The 27,921-nt window shown below is 39.3% G+C and overlaps 1 protein-coding gene across 1 annotated transcript; it reads right to left on the reverse strand.

Moving 5' to 3' along the window:
- Window positions 1–517: 517 nt before the first annotated feature.
- xrn1 (5'-3' exoribonuclease 1) lies at window positions 518–27,305 on the reverse strand. Its single transcript, XM_061732837.1, has 40 exons — window positions 27,127–27,305; window positions 26,006–26,238; window positions 24,529–24,626; window positions 23,478–23,587; window positions 23,252–23,362; window positions 23,072–23,157; window positions 22,875–22,962; window positions 22,537–22,705; window positions 22,238–22,305; window positions 22,017–22,154; window positions 21,761–21,924; window positions 20,849–20,938; window positions 20,604–20,760; window positions 19,715–19,834; window positions 19,439–19,608; window positions 19,145–19,262; window positions 18,895–18,990; window positions 16,646–16,749; window positions 16,046–16,180; window positions 15,721–15,883; window positions 15,113–15,226; window positions 14,119–14,217; window positions 13,913–14,028; window positions 13,670–13,816; window positions 11,984–12,073; window positions 11,637–11,772; window positions 11,423–11,479; window positions 10,203–10,335; window positions 10,046–10,115; window positions 9,735–9,921; window positions 9,537–9,626; window positions 9,360–9,443; window positions 7,435–7,518; window positions 6,584–6,721; window positions 6,340–6,475; window positions 6,096–6,259; window positions 5,878–5,991; window positions 5,057–5,153; window positions 4,454–4,635; window positions 518–3,735 (listed from the first exon to the last, which is right to left on the reverse strand). Exons 1-40 carry the CDS (start codon window positions 27,199–27,201, stop codon window positions 3,397–3,399), a joined length of 5,070 nt encoding a protein of 1,689 aa, XP_061588821.1. The 5' UTR covers window positions 27,202–27,305; the 3' UTR covers window positions 518–3,396.
- Window positions 27,306–27,921: the final 616 nt, after the last annotated feature.

The raw sequence follows: 27,921 nt of genomic DNA on the forward strand, positions 1-27,921 counted from the left end.
TGAAGGTAAAATTTAATTTTCAAGGTCATTTTTTGCTATATAGATGTACACCTCATGTTATTATGACATGCTGCTCCCACGTGGTCTAAGCTGGTACTGTTACATGGAGTGACTTTAAATCAGTGTTCCCCAATCTAGGGCCTTCAGGGTCGCCGTTCTGCACGTTTTAGACGTTTCCTTGATGATTCATATGAATATTTTGGTAGAATGGTGGTGATTTTTATATATAATAAAGACAGATTATATTAAATTCAATAGAAAGGAAGAAAAAAAAAAAACTTTCAATCAGTAACAAGTTCCTTTGCTATAAAACGAAACACATATTTCACTGATGTATTACTCATTTCTTCTGTGTTGCCTTGACAACAAGTGTCAGGATGACTAATGGTGAGGGTTTTGGGAAATTAAAGGAAATGTAATATATTGGTTAAGATACAGAACCCTGCTTGTGTTTCTCTTAAACTGCCAATAGTGTTTTTATTCATCCGGGAAAAAAAAAACTACCAAAATACAGGCATGTTCTAACAAAAAAAAGGTGTTTATTAAATGGATATGTACAGCACATTCCTGATTCAAAACAGCGAGTTGTTATATTTTTATATTGACAATTGTCTACTTGTTTCATATTTCAAAAAAAAAAAAAAAAAAAAAAAAAAAAAAAACAACACATATACAACAGGTGTGCTTTCAATTTCCAAAAAGTCTGAAAACCTGCCCTTATTGCACCAGAGCCTTACAGACTTCAATCCCGGGGCTGCCGTTAGGGTGCTGGCTAAAAAAAGAGGCAGAGGGGAAATAAAGAAAGAAAACAAGAGCTGGATCTGCAACCTTAAAATGAAAAACTGGCTTTTTCTTTTTTTCTTTTTTTTTTTTTTAAACACTACGACTGCCGTCACACTTAATTGAAAGAGTTTCTACTAAAATGGTGTTGATAAAATACACAATTGGACGGGACAAAAAGGGATATAGCAAAGAGTTATTTTAAAACAGAAAAGCACAAAAATAAAAAGCCCCAGAAACTTGCAAACATTTACCAAAAGCATCTCAGGGAATACGGTATAAATGTTTTGCAGCAAAGGTCCGACTGCTGTCCACAGCTACTTTGAACTGAGACTCCACATGTGATCGACCCCAATCTAGTTGACATAATTTTAGTTTTTAAGAGAGTTCAGCTTTCATTCCCAAATATCAGCGACTTTAGCTTTCAGAGGCTACGGTTTATATGACATCACTAGTCACACTCATAAATGCATATATTGTAATTTATATTTAAAGTCAAGAACAATTGGCATCTTTAGTTCCACGAGTTCTATATTCACATAAAAACTCAGAAGTGGAAAAAACATACACCAGCATGTTCCAAAAGTTACACATGGAAACTGTGTCCACAACAAATTAATTATTAAAATCAATTTCAAACGCCAAAAAACCCACTGGCTGCTGGTGGTTCCACTTGTTTTGTCTTAAGTACACACAACTGATTTGAGATAGAAAAACTAAAAATCATTAAAGATGTGAACTGATGGTTAAAACACAAAACAAAAAGACCTACAGAGTGATCAAGCAATATTCTAGTTGCAGTCAGTTAAAATAAACATTCTGCTGTTCAGGCCACGCAAACACAACGCAAAACTGCTCGGACCCTTCAGAGTTCAAAAGTGATCAAGGTAGGCAGGGTTTCTGTTTCTTCTGTATGTCATTGCACATGTTTCCAACTACACGTATCCAAATACAGCAGAGCAGAAAAATGAAATGGACAAATGATGACGCTGCATGTGAGAGGGGGTGATTTCCCAAGTATTTAAAGCCACACTTGTGTGTTCAACTTTATAATTTGGCAGTGCTGTTAAACCATAAAAGGTCTAAAAATACTGTTGAATGAAAGTAACCAAAGGCTGTGTAAATAAAAGATGGACACCCAAAAGAAAAATGCTAAAAAAAAGGGGGAAAAAGCTCATCAACGTGCTTTGATTGAGGGTCCGTATAATTTCTAAACCAACGACTACTACAAAAAAAGCAAAAGAAAAGCCAACACAGTCGCCATAAATGCTTCAATGAGTTTTCTAAGAGACGCGGTGACTTGTGAAGAACTGCAGAGCAGATCTGAGGCCAGCATGAGAGGGCACCTTCTACCACTGATAACGTCCCTGAGAACCAAGGTCTACATTTGGTCTTTACGATGCCCTGAAATGACGGGAAATGCTGCCGTGTGTAACTGGCGGCAGGGCTGATGTCGACACCTCTGTTCGCCTCCAGTGGAGTGCAGAGCGAAGACGCCGCCGTCATCTGGACATCGATGCAGCACTTTCAAAGCGGTTTAACATTCACCGTTTACTTCAGATCGCACAAAATTAATTGAACATAGAGGAAACAATGCCACATAAGTGAGTCATAGATGCATGAATTATTTACCACAGCCTTTTAAAGCAATGCCACTATATTTTCTTCACTACAAAAGTTGGAGGGAAACGAATATTCTTTGTGCCAGCAGTGAAACGAAGTGCGTGTGCCTGTCTTTATTTGCTGAAGTTTACCGTGTAGCCTTGACCATCAGCAAATGTTGACATTGTACTCACTAAATCATTGTCCTGGAGCACAGCAACATCTTAAAAAAATGTTTAAAAAACATAATTTCCATCCCACTATTAAAGTGTAGCAAGTTGTTTGTGAATATCTTTAAATAAGAAAAAATCTTTCTAAGTAGAATAAATGTTTTAGTCACTTTTGTCTCCAGTTTGGATTTTTTTTTTTCCAAAAAAAAAATAATCATACATGTTAAATTAAAATCTCTTGACTTGCTGTTCATCTTGTTTTGTGACATCAGCATCAACTGTGTGAGTATAATGTTGACAAAGCTGATGGAAAATGCAGTGTGTATTAAATTCTGCCAGGTGTGCTAAATAGATCATTGATTAAAAGGAATTCTACTTTAATCAGTTCTGCAGAGGAATGAATAAGAGGTTCTTTTAGCAAAAATCCAGCTGATACTAGCGAGTTAGAACTCAGCCATGACTGGAAGGCAACTGCACTGAACTCACACACTGGCCATACTGAAGCTTGCAGAGGTATATTATATTAGAGGGACTGTTGCTGGACTTCTATACTCTGATGTCGCTCTGAACTCCACGGAGGAGGTGACACAGGTTCAATGTTCTTTGCTGTAATAGATTCAGACGGCAGTAAATGTTGAATATGTTTTAGTTTGCATAAAAGACAAATGATAAAAATCCAGTTTGTATCCATGACTGAAGCTATCTGCTCTGAAACTTTTACATTGATGAAGGTTTGATCAGAAATGCTGAGTCAGGCTAGGAAACAGCAGCTTTTAACCACCACACACTCCTCTTTCCTCACACACACACACACACACACACACACGCACCGATCAACCACAGCTCACTCTGACACTTTAGCTGCCTCAAAGTTTACAGCCAACTTCCTGTGCTTCCTCTTGGAGCCGGAGCCAGGGGTGTGACGTGGTGCCGGCGCGCTTAGTCGGGGTGGTGTGTGGGAGGCTGCAGTCGCGGTGGAAACGCCGTCTGCCAAACTGGGACTGGACGAGGAGGAGGGGTAAATGACGGTGTCGTGTTGCTGTGGTTCACGGTGAGCTTGGGACTGACTAGAGCGCTGGTTCTGGGCTCGCTCTGATTGGTTCTTGGCAACAGTTTTGGCAGCGCTGTAAAACTCTCGAGGTTCCTGGTTCTTTTTGTTGGCCGACACTCGCTTTTTAGTCACCTGTCAAGAGTTGAAGGACAAGCAGAAAAATGGACTTCGTTAAGTCTAAAAAAAAATAAAAATATCACAACAACTCCTAGCTCAGTCACACACATGTGGAGCGATTTGTTGGCATCCTTTAGAGAAGAGAAAACCCTCAATGGTCAGTGAAATAACTTGAAATGGACAAAAGTCATAATAAATAATAATTTAGAGAAAATTATTATTAATTAAATACAGAAAATTGACAAATGAGAATCAGGCATTGCTGTTTAAATTGTGGTTCACCAGAATCATTTCATTATTTCTATCTGATAAAATTAATAATAATTTATGTGTATGTATATGTATATATATACATAGTGTAAATAAGTATATTTATATAAATATCTATATGGGCATGTGTGTACAAATATATAAAAATATTCAACTATGGTATGTATGTATGCATGTATAAGTATGTGTTTTAGTATAATTACAGTATATAATAGTAATAATAACAATACTGTTACTTAGCAGTGTGAGTACAGTGTGTAAAAAGGATGAAATTCCTTGTTTTGTTTTGTTGTTATTTTCTTAAACTTCTCATGAAGTGTTGTTTCTTTTTTTTTACATGTACAAAAATAAAATAAAATCAAAAATAATTGCTAAAATATGGCAAATAAAAAGAGTTAGTGACCATTGTGGGTCTTTCCTTTCTTTAATGGAAGGGTACCAACACATTTGTCTGCACACTCACCTGCAATGGGATGAACTGGTTGTGAGAGCCAATGGGTAGCGTGGTTGCAGGCTGGGGACGGGCAGCACCGGGAAACGTCCCCGTTGCTCCGTAGAACGGCTGGTTGGGGTGGTGGTGTGGAGGCATCGTCATTCCCCACATAGGGGCCGGGTTATAACCCTGGGGGGGCAACAGCAACCCCCCTGGTAAAAAACAAAACAAAAATCATAAGTATGCAAAAGGTTTGGAGTCATTTGGTTACGAAGCTCTTAGTTCAGTCTCTCGGGACAAAAAAGGGAGAAAAAAATGAATTTGTGTAAAATCTGTGTGATGAACATGTTTATGATTTCTAACAAACACCAAAAACGCTGAGCTGAGAGTAGCAGATGAGATGAACTATGCTGACTATGATCCAACACTTTTTCACTATTCCGCGTTCATTCCTGACCTGGAAGAGATCCTGCAAACATTTGTGACGAGCCCAGTTTCCATTTAATTATCCAGGTGATTTAAAATTAGCTTTTGTAAATCAGGTATATTCTTACTATCTGCTTTAGGGAAAAAAAAAATGTAATGACTGTTGTCCCGTGAGGAATGCAGCATGGCTAAGAGCGACAGATTTACCTTGTTGGTTGAAGACGGGCGGCATCGGTGGGGGTCGTATCTGTCCCATCCCCGGGTATAGAGGAGGGGGGATAGGGAAGCCTGACCCCACGGATTTCTACAAACAAACAGGAAAACAGACCAGAGTCCAGTGAGCTGGAAGATTTGTCAACAACACCCACTTTGTCTCCGTGTGAGTGAATTATCTGAGCTGCCGGGGTACGGTGCTAAAAAAGAAATGTGCCAACCACTTTATCCATTATGATTGTTTTGTTTTTGTTTTTTTTTCTCCAAGAATGATCTATCAAATGACAGATTTGCATCTCCACAAATCATTTTAAGTAATTTCTTGATGACATTAAGATGACATTAAGGATAAAATCCTTACTGTTCTTCCTGAAAACCAGTGTAATATTTTTATGTAATTATGAAGTTTAGACAAAACTTTTTACAAGTCTCTTGGATGTCCTACATCCAAACATGTGTGTTAGATTACCAGCCACGTAAAAGCAAACATCCTATTTCAATGCTCAAGTTTCCCCGATACAAACATGATGAAAAAATGAAGGAAAAATAAAAAAAACCTTATCAGGTCGTTGTCATGTGATTTAGCGTGGCTACTGTGGCATATAGAGTTTGAATGTACCTTGCATATTTTGCCACCTTCAGTGTTTTCTAGGGATGAATAATCTTTCTAACTGTAAATGATGGACCACAGACTGTTTTTGTCTTTACTCTTCGGCTTCGTTTTAACAAAAAGAATTACCAAAGAATTACCAAAACCTGTGCTTTTATAGAAGTTTTTCACATATCTGTATACCGGTATGTATGTGTATAAATACCAGTCTTTGAAGGGCAAAGAAGGCAGCTTTCTCCTTGGCATCATTCTCTGATTGGCACTGTGGACCATGAACCATCAACCCGTTGGACAACTTCACCCCACACACGACCAGACCCTGTGGGAGTAAATGTTGGAGCACAAGACAATATAAAACATTGATGGATTCAAACAGGGTGACAAACATGATGCAGAAAACCTGGAGAAAACAAAGTGCATCACCTGTCTGTTGCCTATGAAGTTGAACTCGGGAGGTGCCATGCCCAGGCCCATACACACACAGGCCAGCTCTGACACTTTACTGCTCAGTGCCGTGTTAGCAGAAGCAGCTGACGCCGGAGACGGTAATGCAGCCGTGTCAATCTGAGGGCTGTTCATTTTTGCAGCTGGAATGAGAAGATGTGGGATGAGGACGAGAAGAATACAAAAACCCCACTTTAGTCTGTAAATGAGGCCCGTTAGTTACCTAATTTCTTGGATGAGCGTCTCCTGTTCTGCTGGTGTTCAGCAGAGGGGTTGATGTTTGCTGCGTCTTGTGGGGACGGACTTCCTATTCCAGGGCTGTCAATCTTAAGCATCTCCTTCAGCACCAGGGTTCCCTTCTGCAACACAAGCAAGGTAGTGCAAGTTCAACTCCTGTTGTAGGTTTTCTTCAAAATGGCTCCACAAGAACACTATTGTCACCGCTCAATCAAGCCTGGGATTCTCACCATGGCGAACGACTGTGGAGACAGAGGCCCGTCTGACTGGCTGCTGGGCTCCTGCAGGGGAGCGGGAGGCGGCAGAGTTTGCTGGCTCCCGCTGGAGATCTTAAGGCTGGCGATGAGGTCCTCAAATTCAGTCGTGCCCTTAGTGAAACAAGAGTAAAGTGAAAAGTTAGCATCATATTTTACAAATAAGATAGTTACGGTGGCCGAGACATTGCTGAAAATTAAAGAAACGCTGCAAATAAAAAAAAACACAGCTGCAAATAAAATAAACGCTTTGCAAATAAAATAAACGCTGCAAATAAAAACAAACGCCTCTGCAAATAAAAAAAAAACGCTGCAAATATAAAGAAACCCCGAAGTGAATTTCTGGGGACTATTTTTGATGATGCACCGGTGTTTTTTACGTGAGAGGAAAAGACGACGACGAAGAGGACGCAAGTGAAAAGGAAGAGATAAGAAGAGCGAGGAATAAGAAGAACCACAAACGAGAAAATAAATGAAAAGGTTCAACGTCGCTACGTGTCATTTTTAATGTGCAACAGCGGTGCATCGGCAAAAGTAGTCCCCGGTAATTCACTTCCGTTGTGGCTTTTTTATTTGCAGCGCGGTTTATTTTATTTGCAGCGCGGTTTATTTTATTTGCAGCGCGGTTTATTTTTGTTTGCAGCGTTTATTTTATTTGCAGCAGCGTTTGTTTCTGTTTGCAGCGTTACTTTTATTTTCAGCAATGGCGGGTCTCGGCCTCCGTAGATAGTGAACTGATGAGCTTCCTCTCAGACAAAAGAAGTGTGCTAATGGGGAAGGCAAAAAAAAAACGAAAGTATGAGTAAAAAGTATGAGATACTTCGTACCTTATTAGCTGTGGTCGATGAGGGGAAAAGGATGTTGGCGTCTTCATTTTTCTTCAGCAGTCTGATGCCACCAGGAGGTGTCTGCTAAATACACAGAGAGCCATGTAAGTGACCCTGCATATACATATACATGTACACCGCACAGCATCAACATCCCAGAATTATCAATATTATCACTGTCCTACAGAAAAAGTCTAAATCTACTTAAATTATCTTAAGTTCTTCTTAGGTTTCAGCAAATAGCATAAAATACTAACAAGTTTAACTATTCTTCAAGTAAAAAAATAAATATCCTGGATTATTCCAAACGAGGAGCTCAAGTTAATAAAGTGGACTCAAACAACAACCTGTGAAAAACTGTTACCCCTCGTTTCTGTGTAATCATGCGACAATTCTGTTAATCCATTCATCTCTACGGGAACCTTTGGAATCTCTGCCTAAGTTGCTAAACTCCTCCTTACAGGGTTCTTACAGGGTTTTTCAAAGCATCATCTGCCTCGTTTGTGTTGAAAAAGGTCATATCCCGAAATGGATTTGGGAGCAAATATATTGTACATCTAAACTGTGCGGAAAACACATTTCTTTCAGTTGTTGGACCCCATGGAGACATTTTGCAGGCTACAGCATAAACTGTTATAGAACTAGTTTCCCTCCCAGGCCAGCGACTAGTTGGCATTACCATCGTTATGGACTGGATCGAAGGATCAATGCTCAAAGATTTTTTTTTAATTCCAGATTTAAGTTTTCCATTCTATAAAACTTCTGTAAATGGGGTTCGTAGCTGATTGTGGTAACAGCAGATATAATAGCAAAGAAGCCGAGCCTGTCTGTACTCTCAGCCCATGTTGGAAACTCCTCACTAAAATGAGACTTTTTTTGTATTTGTACGACAAATGATATCTTTATGAAGATGCAAGAGTCAACATTAGGACAAATATGTCATGATGCACTGAATGTTCGGTAACCGAAATTGTTCGGCCAAAAATAGCAACAAAAAAAAAAAACACTTTCGGTGTTCGGTAGAATAAGTGGGGAAAAAACCGAACAATTAATAACGGCATGTTTAGACGACGCAAAAGAAGTGGATAAAACAAAATAAATAAAAAGAAAATCAATCCCTTTCCCATATTAATACTTGTATGGGAAAGGGAGTGATTTTCTTTATTTAGTTTTATCCACTTCTTTTTCACTTTTTTTACAATGCACTTTAATGCATTAAATGCATTTTTCTTTTTGTTTTAAGGCCTATGTTACAATTTTTCAGCAGTCAGTTATAGGCCTAATGTAAGCTCAAAGATGGCCAAAAAAATAATTTTGCCAATTTATTTATTTGAAGTTATTGTGCTTTGTTGGTATAATGTCTGCTGGAATATTTAAAAAATGCTGGGAAATGTTCAGTTGTTCATGCTCCATAAATATTTATACCTTGTAATTTTGGAAAAGATTTTTTTCTTTGAAAAGCATGCCTAAAGCACATTTATTTGATTTATGCAACGGTGAAAAAAATTGGCAAAATAAATGGAAAAACTGCAAAGAACCATGTTCGGTATGTTATTCAGTTTTCGGCCAAGTGTTTATTATTATTTTCGGTTTCGGCCACAAATCTTCATTTCGGTGCATCACTAGTGAATACTGTAATCCTGTTAGCTTGGGGAAAATGTTATGACTGTCAAGTTTGGGATCTTAGGTTGTACTATGAAGAATTTACATTCATGTTACGCATTCAGGTGATTGGACCCAAATTTCCCCTGTTTAGTCTGCAGGTGTAACATTCAAAGAAATGAAGAAAACATGCCACAGTTGTACCAGTTCTGTCACTAATCAACTCAAACACCTTAATAAACATTTAATGAATACAGCCACAGGTTTCCAGAAACCAGGCGCCACCAGTAAGGGCAGCCGTCTGAAATTAAAGACATACTTACTTGACTGTTCCAGGGACCTGGGGGTTTGTTAGGAGGGCCCGTCTTCTGCAGGGACGACCACACATTACTGTACTCCTCTTTACCCTGGATGGAGACAAGCATTACACAGGTTTTCTTCACAATTCTTAATCTCACCATAGTGAACTTATTTCAGCATTTACACAACTCTGCACTTACCTTGGCCTGTTGTTTCTGGTAGGGGCCTTTAGAAGGAGAGTTTGTGTTATCCTGAGAGGCAGCCCTCATCACACCGTGTTTGTTGTTATGCTACCAGTGAGAAAGTGAAAAGGTTTTTGAGGGGATGACAAATCAAGACTGCCTTCTCATAAAACTGGATTTGTAATTTTAAAGTATGGCTGCTTCCTCCCCTCTCACCTGTGTGGGTACGAAGGGTGAGCGAGGTGAGTGGTTGAGGCCTTCCAGCTGGCGGTGGGAGTTGTTGGAGGCGGGCTGAGGTTTGACGATAGCGGTGAGTTTGTGGGAGGTGTGATCCATGCGGACTCCGTGGGAAAGGTTAATCAGGGCGCAGGGAGGGAGGCGGTAGCCACGGGGCGAGGTACACCTGAAGGAAACAGACAGGTGGCTGTTATTGGTGCAGTCGGAAAGCAGACTGAGCATCAAGATGATTCTACTCTTCACATAAATATAAATACCAAACAGTAGTTATTTAATGCACTTAAGAATACCTGATGCTAAGTCCTCCAGCAAATTCCTCATCAAACAGGACTTCATAGAGAACCTCTGCTTCACGCTCCGCTGGAAACAAACAAACACATGCTGACTTAAATTATGCACTTTAATATTTCTGTCAAAATAAGTAGAATTTCTGATCCGAGTCCTCACCTGCTTTAATGCCGACGATCGTCCCTTTGAGTCCCAGTGGGACAGTAAAGCTCTCCCTAATGTTGACAACTCTGTCAAACAGACGAGACTCTGCATCTGGGTCCGGAACGACACCCTGCTGCTGCACCAGGGGCTACACACAACACAGCAGCATGATAAACCCCAACTACTATCAGCAGGTCATCTCACACCTCTCTTACAGTACAGTAAGGAAATACTCGTTGGAATAATATAAGCAGTACTGGAGTTGAGGGGGGATGAGGGGAGATGGCATCCCCCCTGAAATAAAAACGGTCCAAATCATCCCCCCTGTAAAACTGCCATCCCCCCTTTCCATCCCTTATGTCATTTCATCAATGAATGTGGTTTTACTGCTATTTCAACATTTAGAGTCATCACCAGAAAAATAACTTAGTTGACAGTTTCACCTGTTTCAAGTAAATTTTCACTTGAAATAAGTAGAAAAATCTGCCAGTGGGACAAGATTTATCTTCTCATTACAAGCAAAAAAATCTTGTTCCACTGGCAGATTTTTCTACTTATTTTAAGTGAAAATCTACTTGAAACAGGTGAAAATTGTTGTTTTTTTCCAGTGATGAGTCTGGTTTTAAGTGTAATTAGATTTTGTAACTAAAATGAGACATTTTAACTAGAAATAAGACAAATATTCTTGTTAAGATTTTGAGTTTTTGCAGTGATCCATTTTACTTATCCTGTGAAGGACAGAGTCATATTGATAAGTTCAGAAAACTGTTTTTTATTTTTGTGTTTTGATGTATTTGATGTAAGCCCAGTGGATATTTAAAGCTTACAGAAGGCTGCATTTAACTGCTGCTATGTCATTCCTGCAGTATTTCTGCAGGTGTTTTGGTCACTGCTATTATTTGTAATATATTATATTATTTGTAATCAGCACAAATTATCTGTCCCCATATGATAAAATCCACCATCCCCCGTGATTTCTTTTTACAACTCGAGTACGGAATATAAGGGATGCCATGATTGAGAGTTGGGGAAACCAATGGTGACCAAACGGAAGACAATCTGACTGAGAAAATATTTTCTGTAGACTGCATACAAGTTGAATTACATAAACACGGAACATCAACAAGATTAAATAATCCACTCAAAGCCAGCAATCAGAAATGAAAGAGACATCTCCACACACAGCAGGGAGATTTCCTAGACAGTAGTTTCTTAAATAAATAACATGTACTCACTCTGAAGAGGAGACGAGGCTTCACTGTCACGCGGACTTTCTTTATCCCCTTCTTTACCTGTCGTAAGGAGGGTTAAAGTGAGCCAGGTTTATGGAGAATAAAGGATCAATGGGGAGGGAAGTGTGGTATGGTGAGAATACTCAAGAGCAGGTTTCTGATAACGGGGGGACAGAAGAGATTTGCACCAGTTTGAAGTTGGGTGTGTCAAAGTCACCTTAACCTTCTCTACAGCTTCCTCGATCCTCTCCACAATAGCAGCGTCCAGGACCTGGAGGTCACATGACGCCCTGCTGATGGAGCTGACCGGGTGGCCTTTCAACCAAGACGTGATCTCACTCACCCTCTCCGCCCTGTTAGGTCATATCAGTCTTCATTAGTATCTCTTTTTGTGTATGTTTTTTTTTTTATGTAGATTAAAGAATGAGTCAATTTACAATTATCAATCTGCGGTTCGTCAATGGTAACAGCTACTCCTACATTAAAACCTAAATACTGTACAAGCTGAACTGGAGTTCTTTACAGTCAAAATCCAACTTTAATAAGTATGTTTGTAGGCCTTACCCATTCTGATCCTCTCCAGGCCAGATGTCATCTTCATAGAAAACATCGTCATGGCTGTTTCTGGATACTAAATCAAAAACCTCAGAAAACCTTGAAGAAAAAACAAAAAAAAAAAAAGACGTCATTATCTGCAAACATTTCAATTCTCTTTATTCAAATGTACCTTCTGTCACATGAATACATTTACAAATCACAGCATATTTGATAGACAACTTTTATGTTTGGGTTAGAATATAATATTCAAGCCAAACCCTGTGGAGTCAACAAAAATAAATAAATAAATCTTGGTTACTTGGTTAATTTGGTTACTGAGGAAGAGGGAAAGGTCCATTTTGCATTTTGTTGTTAAACTTCGTTGATTACTAAATTTGTACACAAGTTTTAGAAGTGTACAAATTACATATGCATGTCAAACTATAAAAATGTATGTTGCAGGTTTGTTCTCACCGAAAAAAAAAAGTGTCAAAATGGGGTGGGGGGTTGTGAGGTTGTATTGAAAAATAACGAGCAATCAATTATACCCAAGACTTCAGAGGGTTAAATATAAAAAGATACATGTCTTCTAAGTCTTCAGTGCTAAAACTATTCCGATGACAGACTAGAAACAGAGGATCCAGATGAAGGTATAGAGAGATGCCCCTCCACTAACATTGTTTGGTTGCTCGTTCCACCATGGTGGAACTGCAAATGAGAACAGTCTAGACCACATGTGTCAAACTCAAGGCCCGCGGGCCAGATGTGGCAGGCAGCGTCTCCTCATCAAAGACTAACCGATAAACTTGACCAATATAGTTGTGAACTGAGTCAACCTTTATTTTGGTATTTTTAGTTGATTACATATTATTTATGTGTAGCTGCTGTTGTAATTATTTAATGTTTGCAGGTCTTATGTGTGTATGCAGACAAATCAATCAAACATCAGTTGGATGCAAGGCTGTGTGCAGCCTTTTTGTGTAAAATGTTACATGTCATACATGTTCTTTGCAGCTCCGTTTTGTAATTTTTTTCTTTATTCCCTTTGACAATTTGATCCTTCATTAATGGAGTTATGTGGGTTTTCATAAGCTGACAAAATTTAAAAAGATTTATGTTAGAGCAACAAGCAAACATATGTTTTCTATGCAACTGTAATTGTCACTTGAATAAGTTATAATTAATAATGAGTTATTTAACATTAAGGAGTATTTATTTTACATTACATTCGATTACATTCACCGTAGTTACATTTGTAAGTTACATCTGGCCCTTTGAGGACAGCCATCATGCTGATGTGGCCCTCGGTGAAAATGAGTTTGACACCCCTGGTCTAGACTGAGACTGCCTCATGTGAATGTCAGTGGCAGCAAACAGGAGCAACACCGGATGAGGGCGGTCCACGGCCCAGATATCCAAGCGTGAGGGCTGCACACGCTGTGACCCACTCAGTCTGGAGAGGGCTGTATCAGACTAACGAGACATGTGAGCAAGACTCACAGAGGAGTGTGCAACAGTCGTGCACCACATGTAAATAACTCGCACGCCAGTGGAAAAAAAAAAATATTTTCAAAGAATGAGTGCATTAGGGAAGTGGTTTATTTTAACTTGCTGCTCAGTCTCAAGTGCGGTAGCTGAGGTTTGAGCCTGGCCTCAACCGCTTAACATAGTTGATGTTCATGGCTGGAAAGAAAAGTGGTGAATGTTTTTAACCTGTCCAAGTATTCGGCGAGCAGCTCCTCAACAGCAGCCGAGTAGAGCCACTCTTTCTCAGTCCTCTTGGTGTATCCAGGAACCTCCTCGTTCTTCTTGTTGAACTTCAGGTTCAGGCCAACATTACTTCTCTGCTCCCCGCAGGGACTGAGCACAGTGAATATAAAAGAAGATTGAATTAGAAACAACAGAAAAAAAACAATAAAGTTAATCTTCATAATAAAAACAGGATTGTTCACTGACTTCTTCTTGGAGCCTCGACCAATGAAGATGCTTCCGGAGAACCGGGAGACGAGGTAGCCGCTGATGCCAAGACGAGAAGCCAGAACGTATCCTGGACAATACTTCACAGAATATTTCTAGAAAAAGCACACAGGAAATAAGCATACAAATGTGTCCAGAATTAAATCTGCATGTCAAATGAGTGTTCTCAGACGAGTGGCTCTTACGTGTTGATTTTGGATTAAGTGCTCCAGCTGTGGCTCATGAGGCACATTGAAGACCACTCGTATCCGACCATCTGTAATGACGTCTTGAGAATCTTGGACCTGTTATGGAAACGATACAGCGGAAATAGCACTGATTGTACCTAGCGCCAATACTCCCCACAGAGCAACAGCGAGTCCAGAGTCGTCGTCATGGACTTTTCTGCGGAGTCTTCAAACCATTGTGTGTAATCTTCTTTATGATTTAGTTTGGAACTTGTGGAAATCAGATCCACTTATTATAGGTAATCATTAAACTGTAAATGGCTTCATGAAAGTTCATAAAAGTATGATTTAATTAGTCAGGCTCCCTAAATAGAACATGTGACAAGAAAATCACCAATTCCTTTTTTTACTTTTCTTTTTTTTGTATTCTTCTGATGTGAAATCACTTGTAACACTTAAAAAAAAGTCAAGAAAGCTTTGTGGTGGTTGTTCTAGGGTGGGAGGGGAGAAAAAAAATGAAAACATTGGAATGTGAAGTAATGTATCAAGTGTTGCACTTTCAGACCTTATGCACATATTTTTATTTGTGCTCGACGTTTGCATTGTACTATTATTATTGTTTTTTTTATTAATACTGTTACTATTGTTATTATCTTATTTTTCTATAAGCAGTATACTTGAAGTTTTCTGTAATGTGTGAAACTGGTTCTAATAAAAACACTTATAATATAAATATAAAAAAAATAAAAATATAAAATTTTCCTTTTCCCCCGAAAAAAAAAAAAAAAAAAAAAAAAAGAAAGTTTTGCGGCCTTCGTTTTTGAGAAGTTACTTGCACATCCTATGACAGCTTAATGACTGGAGTACCCAGTGTTGGTAGTTAACATGACTTGACAGCCTAAAAAAACAAAACAATGATGCTGCAATGCTTTCTGTCAGGAATTAAAGGAATATTGTTTTCGATAAATAAGAGGTCAAAACATTTAGCAGCAGATCAGTAATCTTAACGTACCTCTCCCATGGCACCGTAGTACGGGCTTCCCACCATGAAGACGGTTGATCCTGGAGGAAAGAGGTCGTCCAAGCTCTTGAAGCTGGTTAGAGACGAGTAAAAGGCCTTAATGTCCTGAGAGGAAGAGGAGAGGAAATGCTAGGGTTAGGAGTGAAATATTGTATTCAGAATCAATTTGTACAGCACGTTTTAAAAAGCACAGGGGGTAGCCAGCAGGCTGTACATTAAGACAAAAGTAGGTTAAGAAAATAAGGTAAAAGACATAAAAACACAAACATACAAAAAATAAAATAACAGGTCCACAGCAGGTGCATTTAAGGGGCCATACAAGATAAGATCACAGTGTTAAAAGCAAAGGAATAAAACTGTGTTTTTAAGAGATTTAAAACAGATCGATAAATGTCAAAAATGGAGAGCCAATACCAGAATCATGACTTAAAGTGATAAAAATCTAAATGATTGTTTTTTTATTTTGTTATATACATGGACAAGGTTTGGTTCAACATCTGCCACTGAACATGTGTATGCACTTTACTGGTGACCTTAATCACTTCCCTAAAGAATCATTAAGTTAATCTGTGTACTCTCTCGTGTTTGTGGGCGAGTACCTTAACGACAGTCTGGTGGGCAAAAGGGAGGACTTGTTTGGCCCACTGCTTTTCCAGTTCCACCACTCCCTTGGCTTTAGGTACATATTTTCTTCCTGCCAGCAGCTGACCATACAGAACTATCCCCGTGTCCTTTATAAAGATGCCTTTCCTCTTCACGTAGCTGAAAGAACAGAGAAAATATATATATAAATATTTTTTTTTATATGCAATCAACATTAAAGCAGCAGATGAGGCAAATGGTTAAAAAGAAAAACCTTTAATAAGTTTTAACACTTTTTCATGCATTAAAGCCTATTTTTACTTTTTATTTAGTGAGTCTTACTATTCAGTGATTCCCTGGACATCCTTCACCCAGTCCTTCTGCTCCTTGTCAGACAGACGGGAGACTTTGATGGGAGGAGGGGAGGACGGCCGGTCATACACTCGCTGCACTCCAGGAGGTTCCTCCAGAGAAAACCTGAAAAAAGGGTTCAGTTATTATCATCTCGCTCTATATTGATAAAGGCAAACTCTGACAGTGATATTCAATTTAAATTACAGAATTTAAATCAGCTGACCATGTCAAGAATAATCAGTTTTACTACAAAATTCCCACTTAATTCTGTATCAACACTATAAAATTCTTTCATCATTAAATGTTTGTCAGTTAGTACAAGGATAAAATCTCTCCAGTCTCTGTCTGGGGATAAATTTAATGCCATTTAATACAACCGTTGGCCAGAAAAAAAACCATGACATTTATATATTAAAAAAAAAAAAAAAAAAATCAGTTTGTTATCGATACAAGTTACATTATACAAAGCTAGAATTTTCAGACCTAAACTAAAATATGTGTGTGTTCATATCTGGACACCCCCAGCCACAAAAAGAATCAAATACACATCTGTCATGAAGAGGTGACTCCTGGAGTTACAATGCTTACTTGGTTTCACCATCTGAAACTGCAACAATACGAGCTTCCTCTAGATGGGGCCAGTTCACAAACACAGACTTTCCCAGAACTTGAGAAGCAACATCATCACATATCTGACATTGAGGGAAGAAACATGGGGGGGTGCAGGAGTGGGGAGGGGCATAGAGAGACAGAGGTTAATGCAAATACCAAACTTCCACTGAGTCCAATCTCAATTCATTGGAGCCTGTCAACTTAACTCTGTTAAAGAACAAACACCTGCTGACACGTTTGGACACACTTCCCCATTTGTTTGGATGAGAAGGTGTCTCCAACTTTCCTTGCCTGACCAAGTTTTTTACTCAAGTATAAAAGTAGGCCTACTGGTTTCAAAGCTACTTAAAGTATAAAAGTAAAAGTAATGTAAGGGGGAAAAAAGCCATTAAGGACAAAAGCCATTGAAAATGAATTCATCTTAGTATAATGCAAATATATTAAAGAACCATATATGTGTACTATTGAGCATTAACATGTGTTTCAGAGAGCAGGAGATATGATGACTAGTTGCCTATAAGTATTGTAATGGTGCAAAAAGTCAAACTTCAGAGGCATGTTATCATTTATCCTAACCTTTATTGGAATGTACATCCAAGTTTAGTTGCAGGAATCTGAGGGAACGGATGTAAGAACAAAACTGGACAAGAACATCTGAAACAACCACAACCAAATTCACTCTATCCGGATGGAGCAATTTAACTGGATAGTTTTTATTAAAGGCCGAAATGAAATAGAGTAATGAGTTTTTAAAATGTAAGGAGTAAAAGTAAAAAGTCGTTTGAAAAATAATTACTCCAGTGAAGTATAGATAACCAAATTTCTACTTAAGTAAGTATTTGTACTTCGTTACTTGACACCTCTGACTGTATTTATGTGTATATATATATATATATATATATTTATTTATTTGAGATCATGAGCTTTTCTAAGCGCTGCCCATGCTTTCTTCTTTTCCTTGTTCTTGTGAAGGACCATTTCTCCAAAGAATGCTGTTACATTGCATTACTCAATTGGTCTGGCAGTTTTTTGAAGCATATCGACTATTGCTTTTCTAACACTGAGGATTGAAAATGATTTGCACCTGTATCTTCTGACTTCACTCCTGTGAATGTTTTTTTCCTATATGGCAGACTCACGTGTTGATGTTTTACATCCTGTCCTGGATGCATTTAAGAGACTGTTTTTCTTTATCATGGAGAGATCATTCATGACTGTGATTGACTGGAACTCAAAATATCAACTAACTAGTGATTTGACTGCTGATGTTCCAGCCAGCCTGATGTGACAGATGGTTTGTTGCAAAGACTCTTCTGGGGAGCCTTCCAGAGAAAGCGTTTGTGAAGGCGCCAGCACAATGAAGCAACTATCACCACTGTGAGCAATCTGATCAACGGAGTTCTACAAGTACAGCCAGAACCGCTGATTGTTGGCACACCTAAAAACCGCCTGTAGCTGCCGGTAAAGGTTGCCGATTGGTCCGAACATTTGTGTGTTGGCCACATAGAGATGTGCTTGAAAACTGACAAGATGGATCCTCTCACAATTGTGATCCTACAAATCTTTAAGAGAATCCAGCTGCTTTGAAGCGATGTTGTCACTATCTTACTGATGGATTTGTTATGCTTTAGCAGACTAAAAGAAATGCTCTTTGAACTGCATCCTGTGGGTTTACAGCAACAGCTTCCAAATGTGAATGCTACTCTTGGACTCTGCTTCAAACAGCCGATGTTCTTAAGGTTATCAGGTGAATAAACAGGAATTTGTAATCTGTTCTCCAACAGCTCTAAGTGAGTTTTAAATAAGGTTTCTAGATATTAAAGAGGTGCAATTCCCAAACCCTTCTGCCAATTTTTGACATCTGCACTTTAACTTTAAATTCACCAGAAAGTATTTTAAAATGCATCATGAGTATGCTCGGGCTAACAGCTAAATTAACAAGAATGGTGTGAGTAATTGAATATTTCAGGACATAACTGTAACCGTATCTAAAGAACCCTCCACAAATGTCATATATATATATATATATATATATATATATATTTATATATAAAAAAAAAAAATCATTAAAAGGAAGTTAATGTCATCTGCATATGTATCAATTTCACACATTATCTATACACTCAAACAGTATAACCATTTCTGCAAGCATGTGTGAACATTGCATTTATCTCCAATAAGAAGGTTCTTAGAAATTAACAATCTTGACTTTGTAAGACACTCACAGGTTCGTCGTCCTGCCGACGGAGGACTTCCAGCATCATGTTCTCTCCTCTGCTACTCTGCTGAAACACGACCACCCCGCTCTTCCTCTTGAAGAACTACACACATTAAACGATAAAGAGAACAATAGAATTTGATAAAAAGGAAAGTCAAAAGGGGGGGTTACAGCCTTTACTAAATTAATTGCATCGTTGTTTTGGCAATAAAACTTACAAAGTAAAAGCATTATGACATTCATCGAAAAACACCTACCTTGTGTCTGATATGCTGCAAAGTAGGGAAGCCACAAAAGTACAGCGATGAGCGGTCAACGGACTTGCTGACGTGGTCCAAAGCTACGCTCCAAGCATCCATAGAGATGTGGGCTTTTCTGTAACATAAAACCCTGAGTGAACAACCTCGACCTGCGCCTTTGTTTGCTCGTTTCACAGACAAGTAACAGACAAATCCGTGCGAATACAATATGATGTCATCTCTTGGAAATACTAAGGGAACAAATCAAAACAGCTAGCTCAGGATGAATGTTTTTGTGCGAGTGTCGTCTACCTGACATGGCAGTGGCTGATGTGGGGGAACAGCTGAGGTAGCATGGAGCTGTAGGCGAAGTCTGTGTCGGAGTCATATTGGTAGACGGCACACTCTGTGTGACAATTCCTGGCCTTCTCCTCTCTTGTCATCTTGTGACTGTGAGGGTCCATGGCTGCTAGCAAACACCTCTGTTTGACAAAGACACAACAAATGCTCAGTGTAAAGTTAACCAGTTTGACTTGTGTAACAAAAGCTCATGTCTGGATGTGCGTGAGTTAGTTTGAGAGTGCGTACCTCATCTATGAACGGGATGAGCACCACAGCTTCCCATTCCTGCTGCTTGCCATTGAGGTCGGTTTTGAAGTCAGGAGGATAATACTCAATAATGGGCGAGTTTTCACTGGTCATCAGGTGCTGAAACGGGATGAAATGATGAATAAATACTGATAGAAACGACTCCACATTTAAGAATGCACAAATAATAAATAACATTTGCTCTTTCCTGATCGCTTAGAACAGTGATTCTCAAATGGGGATACGCGTACCCCTGGGGGTACGTGAGATTTTAAAATATACATATATTTAAAAAGTAGCATTCATGCAAAAATCCTTTAAAAATAAATATTTCCTAAATAATTGAGGAAAATATAAGTCTAAATTCATAAAATGAATGTTATCTTCAGGAGTGGGCTATTCAACTTATTATCCTAAAACCCCAGAGTATCCCCCACACCAGGATGGTTCCACCTAACCTGTCAATCACCTGGCTTCACCTGTCAATCACTTGGACCAACGATGGAGTCGTGGTTGAAGCGTAGCAGCAATATTTTTATGTTTAATAAATCAGTTACTGATGGCACAGTGCTCTGTTTTAGGTCTTTTTTTTTTACAACCAAAAGTGCTTTGCGCTGGTTAGGGGGTACTTGGCTGAAAAAATATTTCACAGGGGGTACATCACTGAAAAAAGGTTGAGGACCACTGGCTTAGAATATTCTGTAGCAGGTTTACGGTGCTAGCTGATTCTAGTTTTTTTGAACACATGTACTAATTCAAAATGAATTAAAAGACCATTTTAGCTGATATAGTACACGTGTAATACATGTCTACGTCCACACACTTAAGTACGAGTCTGTCAATGCGTCATGTGTCCCTGCTTGAGTGTGATCTTGGATGAGACTGTTACCCTGTAGCACTCGGGCAGCAGTTCCTTGCTGGCGGCGGGGAGGACGGCCAGCAGCTGCTGGAAGGGCATGAAGGGCATCCCAAAATCAAAGGTCAGCCTTAACCCTGCTATATTTCTGATGTCGGACAGGAATGGGGCATAGTGGTATGGGTAGTACCTGGGGAGATGCACAAGCACCGTTTAAATACACTCTTTAAAATATAAGAAATTAGAAAAGCCAGATTATTAGGATTAAATCCACTCACCAACTCCATGACTGAACTCCATGGTAATAGTAGTGAAGAATCCACTGGATACCTTCCACATAACACAAGGCTTGCTTAGCTAGAAACTCACTATAGGTGGGTAAAATGAAAAAGAAAAAGAAAAAAAAAAGTTGAGTCAAAGTGAAAACTAGTGAAACACTTTTATAAAATTCCTGGGACTTATTATTAATTATGGACATATATGTGCCATTTTGATATCATGGACAATGACACCCAGAACAATGCTGCCAGGTGTAATGTTGCTTTCTTATTTATTTCTGCAGGTTTTTTGTTTTTTTTTAAACTACTGGTACTCCCATCATGCAGGCTGTACAAACAAAGAATTTTCCTGTAAACCTCCATTTCTCACATTTAATACATGATAAACGCACATGTTGCTACTCTATTGAACACATTTACAGCACATTCTTCTATCATTGGACTAATGAACTGTTCTATGTCTCTCAGGACAATATGACTCATTTTGAAATCAATGTCTTCACTGTTTGCACAACTGTTGTCCTGAGTTATAGGATCAGTAATCTGCTCAACCGTATTTATTAAAATCATAAAAGTCTCTGATTTCCATTCCACTTCACTCAGTCCTTCAGCACTTTGTGCTTCTGAAACTACATGAAATACAATAGCCGGTGTGCTTGAATACACCCACACAAGCCTTGTATCAAAACCTACTCTGTCACGATTAAAATGAGTCTCAAACATTTTCTGGCCTGTTGAAGTGAAATAAGGCGAATGTCTCGCCCAACATAAGATACAACACATTTTCGTGCAACATCATTTTGGCTAAAATTGTTCACAGAGTCAACAGTAAAAAGGTACTGCCAAAAATATTAAAGACTCTTTTGTAAAACTAAATATTGGTCCCTTTTGTGTGTTTTTCTATACACTCACTCAGACACCACATCCACGACCATCTTGGTCATATAGTACGTGCGTTTGTACTGCCTGAACTCCGTTTCAAACATATCGTCTTCCTCTTCCTCATCATCTGCCACTCCTTTCCCTCCTCCGACCTTCTCGGACGAGGTCAGGGCTCCAGGCTGAACGTTAGAATCCTTTACACGGGAAAAATCATTAAGAGTGGTTAATGACCAGAAAGCCATTATGGAAATTGGACATGTGAAAAATGAAAATGAGTTATTTCTACCATGTTCTTGGTGGCATTTCTCTGGGCAGCTTCCTTCTCAGCGGCCAGACCGGCAGCCTCGTTCAGATACTTGTTACCGACCTTGCTCTCAAACCACTTCAGGTCCACAAACACGTCATTAAAATGTTCCCGGTCAAACTGGAGGGGGAAATTATTGCATTTACTTGTTGTACAATGCACAAGAAAAACTACAATTTAAACCTAAATATTAAGCGTCTCACCTCAGAAAGTTTCTCCAGGTATTTCTCAAAGCTTCTGAGGTTCAAGTGGCCGTTCTCATTCAGATAACCTAAATTAGAAAAACAGGATTCGCTTCTGATTAACTATGAAATTACAACATTTGTATATTACAATAGCAGACATGTAAAAACTATGAAGACCACCTGGATCAGCACAGACGGGATTTGAAACTAAATACATTTTTAAAACATCATTACAAAACCGTGACAAACTCTTGCACATGAACTGAAATATGTATGATGTAATGCTATTTACACATGTGTGCGTGTGTGTGTCTCACCCCCCAGGCTTGGTAGTACACTGATGTAAGTCTTGTAGAGCAACGGCAAAGCATCATGATTAATGTGAAGATGAGGGAGGTGAGGGATGAAATCATTTCCTACAAGGAAGCCCATTAGAATCCAGTCATCTATTATTCGCTCCAGGTCATAATCAGAACCCATCTGGTCCTGATAAACAGCCACAAACATAATGAGAATACAGATTACATGTCATATATTCAAAGCAAATAAGAAATAAAAGCTTCAGTCAAAATCTCCCCCGACATTTAAATCATGCATTTGTTTCCACGCTTTTTTTAATGACTTCATCTCCGTCACGTGTTTGCATGCTTCTCACCTTCAGCTCTGAAAACTCATAGTCTATGTACTCCCTCATCAGAGACAGGTGGAGCAAGTGAAATGTTGTTTCCTCTGGAGCTGTTATCCTACACAATTAGAAAGGTTGCATTAAAGACAGAGGCATAGTTGAATTGAATGATACAGATGATTTAAATAATATGTGAAGATATTATGTTGGGGGGAAAAAAAACAAACCTTTTCTGTGACTTTCTCCCTCCAAAACGGACTTCCTCTCTGAGCAGAGAAAAATTTGGCTCATGGCTGGTTAAACCCAGGATAATCTACGACACAAGAGTGGAAGTCATGGTGTGAATCCAGAGAGACGGTTTGAGCAATAATGTACATTCTCATCTTTAGAGCGAGGCTATACTGTACCAGGTCGGCGTCCAGACCATAAAGGCAGTGTCGGGTGTTAGGGTCGTGATTGGGTTTGCCATTCTCAGAACGAATAAACTCCATGATCTTGTGTTCTCCCTCGCCGGGTGTCTATAAGGAAGAGAACACAACACAAACTTAAATCATGCAACGTCCACTTAAGCTGTCACAAAATCTTGGATTTGCACTCTGGCAGTAAAAAGTCAATCCTACAAATAAAGCCCACCTCGTGACCAGACAAGTAGACTTTGACGTCCTGCCACAGCTTGTCAGTGGAAAGCTTGTTGTGCACAAAGTACTTTAGCTGTTCCTGAAGTCTCGCCATGAAATCAGTGCCTGGAAAAAGTATGTTTGATGAAGAGAGTTGCTGTTGTCTCTGAATACAGAAGTGCTTATACCTGCTTTGTTGGTATGGTTACTTTTAAACTCTAATGCGTTTGCCTGTTTGGTTCGTTTGTTCACTTCAGACCTGATTGAATACACTTTACGTCTCAGATCTGGTAAGACTGTCACATAAATTTAAGTGAAGATAATGAAGTTGTTTCTTTGTTTTGTTTTTTGTCCATTGACTCCTGGTTCAGTGTTTTGTTTGGGTAGAAAAAGCCTGCACTGGAATACAGCTGCACTTTTTCCTGTTCTTTAGGTGTGCCTTATATCATTATATATATATATAATATATCATGATTAAAAATGCTTTGAATCTCTCTTCATGCCCTTGGATCCATGGGGGGGTTATCCATGGAGGGTTGTCAGGAAGAGTCAAGTTTTAATAGACTTTGTAACCAAAGCATCAGTGCGTATAAAACTTGGGTACCATGCAGGTACAGATCAGAGACAGGATGACTGAAACGGTGGTGAAACTCTTCCTAAAGTCATCTGCATATACAAAACCCCTACTCATTACATTTATTCTCTTGCACAAATTTGTAAAAAGAAAAAAATAAATAATAATAATAATAATAATAATAATAATAATCATCATAATAATAATAATAATAATAATGTGAACACCATGGATGTCTTTGGTGTACAAACATCCTTCAAATACAAAACTACAACGGTCAAAATTAAATTAACTTTCCCAGTTGTTAAATTTGAAAGGTGAGTGAGTGTATCGAGTTGAATAGATAACAATCCTGCATAGTATCAGCAAGTAAACACATTTAAAGCAGGGATAATGGTCGACTGTGTCAAAGAAAGAAGTGGAATGATTGAAAATGACTTTGTGCCGTCATCTGTAATGTGTGAAGTTCACGTCAGGTTAAGATGAAGCCTACCAGGAGTGATACAGTTGGAGTCAAAGCGAGCCTCTGTGGGAAGCACCTCTCCTTTATCCAGAGCTTTCTTTATCTTTTCCTCTGCTTCTTTGGCGGACCTATACAGTTAGGAAGACAGACCCACAGAGTGCAAGAACAAGCGAGACGAGGTCAGGCTAACAGTTTCAAGATGAATTTCTGACTTTGATCTGGTTTCCTCTGTTGCTGCATCCAAAGCAGTAAACTCCGATTTACATAAATCACACATTAATAAATAGTCTGCACATATACAGAGCCTTTTCATCCTTATTGGTCAGTGGCCCATACTGGCTCACTTCAGGTGCCAACTGGACCTGAATCTGGGTCCTCCAGGCCCAAGCCCACTATTGTAACCTCCAGGTTTTTCAGATGAACAGTCTGTTGCAACCCAATATAGAAAGAAAATGTGACTATTCAGACAGACTTTAAAGACTATAAAATTAACAGAAGCCAACATTAAGACTCATTTTTACCTAATGAGGCATTTCCTTTATTGTGAAGCTGACTGGTGGCTCCCGTCTCTGTTCTCTTCAGTCTTAATTCTAAATCCATACTGATCACAGATCTTCAGGATGTAAATCACAAGTTTCATCATAACATCACATTGATTAATTGGATGGCGAAATTAAGGTTTGCCAATAAAACTAAAGCTGTCACAATGTGATTTTGTTTTGAATTAATTCAGATACTAGCAATCAATATGATACAACAACATCTATGTCACTTAAAAACAAACACTACCATTCATATCAAACTCTTGACTTCAAAATTTGATTTATGGATTCTCCTAGACAGATAAGCTGGTCCCTTTAATAAAAATAGACTACAAAAGGCCACTTGATAACATGCACTTATGAGGATTATATGTATAATGTCTGGTTTGATAGTTACATTTTGTATCTATGCTATTAGATTGTTTATCATTAAATCAATATAACTTTGCAAATGAATGGATCATTACACCCCTGCAAAATTATGAATACTAAATATAAGGAGCCTCTTCACCAGTTTCTATTTGTCCTCTGCATCACAAGAGGCCGAGACAGAATCCCTTTCTACCATTAATAACCTGTAGGAGTCATAAAGACCGACACAGACCAACAGCTCTTCCCCCAGCAGCTGCAGAACATCCTGATGAATGTTGACCCGTATGTAACTTCTCCCATTACCTTTTTCCCCTCTGATGCTATGATTTTTTTTAGGCAATTTCACTTTATTAAGTTGGTTATTAACCATTCTACAATTCTCTTATAACTTGCTTCTGTAGCACTTCAACCACTTTTTAAACCACAGGACTGCATCAGTGTCACTAGTCTACAGAGAAATGTCTTCCTTAGCACAAGCATTCAGCGGTTCCTTAATTTTTTTGTCATTTCCGTTCCATTCATCTCTTCTCCCAAACACATGTTAAAGAGTTTTTTTTCACCTTAATTCCCATAGACATTAAACATACGTCTACCTGAATCTACGTCCTCTCTGTTGATTCATCTTTGCCCTCGGTGCCACACCATCCACAGCCATGAAGAAGACCTTGCGAGGCTTGATGATTCTGAACAGCACCTCCAAGTAATGGAATATGTCGGCAAAAATCTTTTCCTCAGAGATTCGAAAGTGGACATCCTCATCATTGGGGTGAGAACACTGGTGGATGATGCCATTCATGTCTAGGTAGAGATTGTCAAATTCTGGAATCTAAGACGGAAAAAATAATCATTATTATGATGATTACTATCCATTAGACAACACTATGCAAGATGAAAAGAATGCTTTTAAGTACTGTGTGGTTTAGTGTATTATGCACAGAAAGTAATCATACATTATCTGAGCAGTATACAAACACAAAGTGGAAAACCTTCTTGTGTTCTCTTCAAGCCGAACACATGAAAACACTTTTATAACTCGGACATCTGGGTTAAGGGAGGCTGTTATTGTCCTCAGGCTAAACAGCATAGTTCCGTATCCACTGTTATCAAACCGATAATTGCTAATACATAACACAAAGCGGGTCTTGCGCAATGAAGGACATTGAAAAACGTACAGGTGATGAAACAGCTGGTGAAACAGGTGAAACTGCTGCTTCTGGACTGATAAACTAAACCCCGGACCACACAAGGGACATGGGTTACCCAAGTAGATAAAAGTAGCCACCAAGTAATATGATAGTATAACTAGAGCGTATAACTAACAATTATGCGAAATCTCACATGAATAACTCCATATGGTTAAGGGCATATGTTTGCCACGTCGTGGTGAGAAACCTACAGAGTCATGGGTGTGTTTTTGTTGCTCAGTTCTGCCTAAACAAACACCAAACTAGCCGCTTTACGCAGGTAGCGTCTTTATTATTATGTTCAATTTGACTCGTTCCAAGCGAGACCTGAGCTGGCTGAAACCAGCACAGACTGGGCTAATAACCTCGACTCTCCCCGAAAATATCGACCCTTTATAGAGTGAAATAAGTTCTCTGAGAGATACTAGCGGCGCCGGCCGGAGCCCCGCAGCCCCGGGCCGCCGCGGCGGCGCTGATGGCGGCAGCTAGCGGAGCTGCTGCGGAGCTGCTGCGGAGCGGCGTCTCCCCACCTGGTGCTCCTTCACCACCTCGCTCAGGCACGGGTAGCGCTCCGATATCCATCGGTAAAACTTCGGGACCCCCATCTTCGCTCCGGCACACGCAGCCCAGGGTTAACGACAGCAAACTGAGGAGAGAGGCTGAACTGAGCTACGACCGAGCTGTGATGTTTGATCCGGTGACATGAGCACTAGCGTCGCCTCTGCTTCCGGGGGCCGCTCGTCCGTCGGATAAAACATTCCCCCTCACGTTCGGAGAAAAAAAGTCACGTCACAATCGTTCCATGTTTTTTAGAATAGACTTTATTGTCATTGTGCTCAGGTTACAATGAGATTGGTTGGGATGTTCCCACCAAAGTGCAAAGGAAGCAAAAATAAGAGGAATGAATAAATATAACAAGCACAGTATAAAAACATAAAAGCAATACAAACAATGTCTGGTAAAGTGGAACAAACTCCCACATCATCCAAAAAATACACCTGTTCTGTTATGTTCTGTTATGTTTTGTTGTGTATTATTTAGCAATCTAATGGCCCTGGGATAGTAGGTATTTTTGAGTCTGTTCGTCCGCTGCTTCAGGACTCTGTTCCTCCTGCCGGAGGGCAGCAGGTCAAAAAGACTGTGCCCGGGATGAGATGGGTCCTGCAAAATCCTTCTAGCCCTTTTCAGCCCCTGAGAGTCTGCAAGTTAATTTAGGGAGGGCAGGGGTCGGCCGACGATCTTCTGGGCCGCTTTTATGATCCCCTGTAGAGCTTTTTCAGGTTTCCTATCCATTTGTAACAATTTTCTACATTTCTCAGCATTTC

The sequence above is a fragment of the Cololabis saira genome, chromosome 10 (assembly GCF_033807715.1).
Source record: "Cololabis saira isolate AMF1-May2022 chromosome 10, fColSai1.1, whole genome shotgun sequence".
In the NCBI taxonomy this organism is placed as follows: domain Eukaryota; kingdom Metazoa; phylum Chordata; class Actinopteri; order Beloniformes; family Belonidae; genus Cololabis; species Cololabis saira.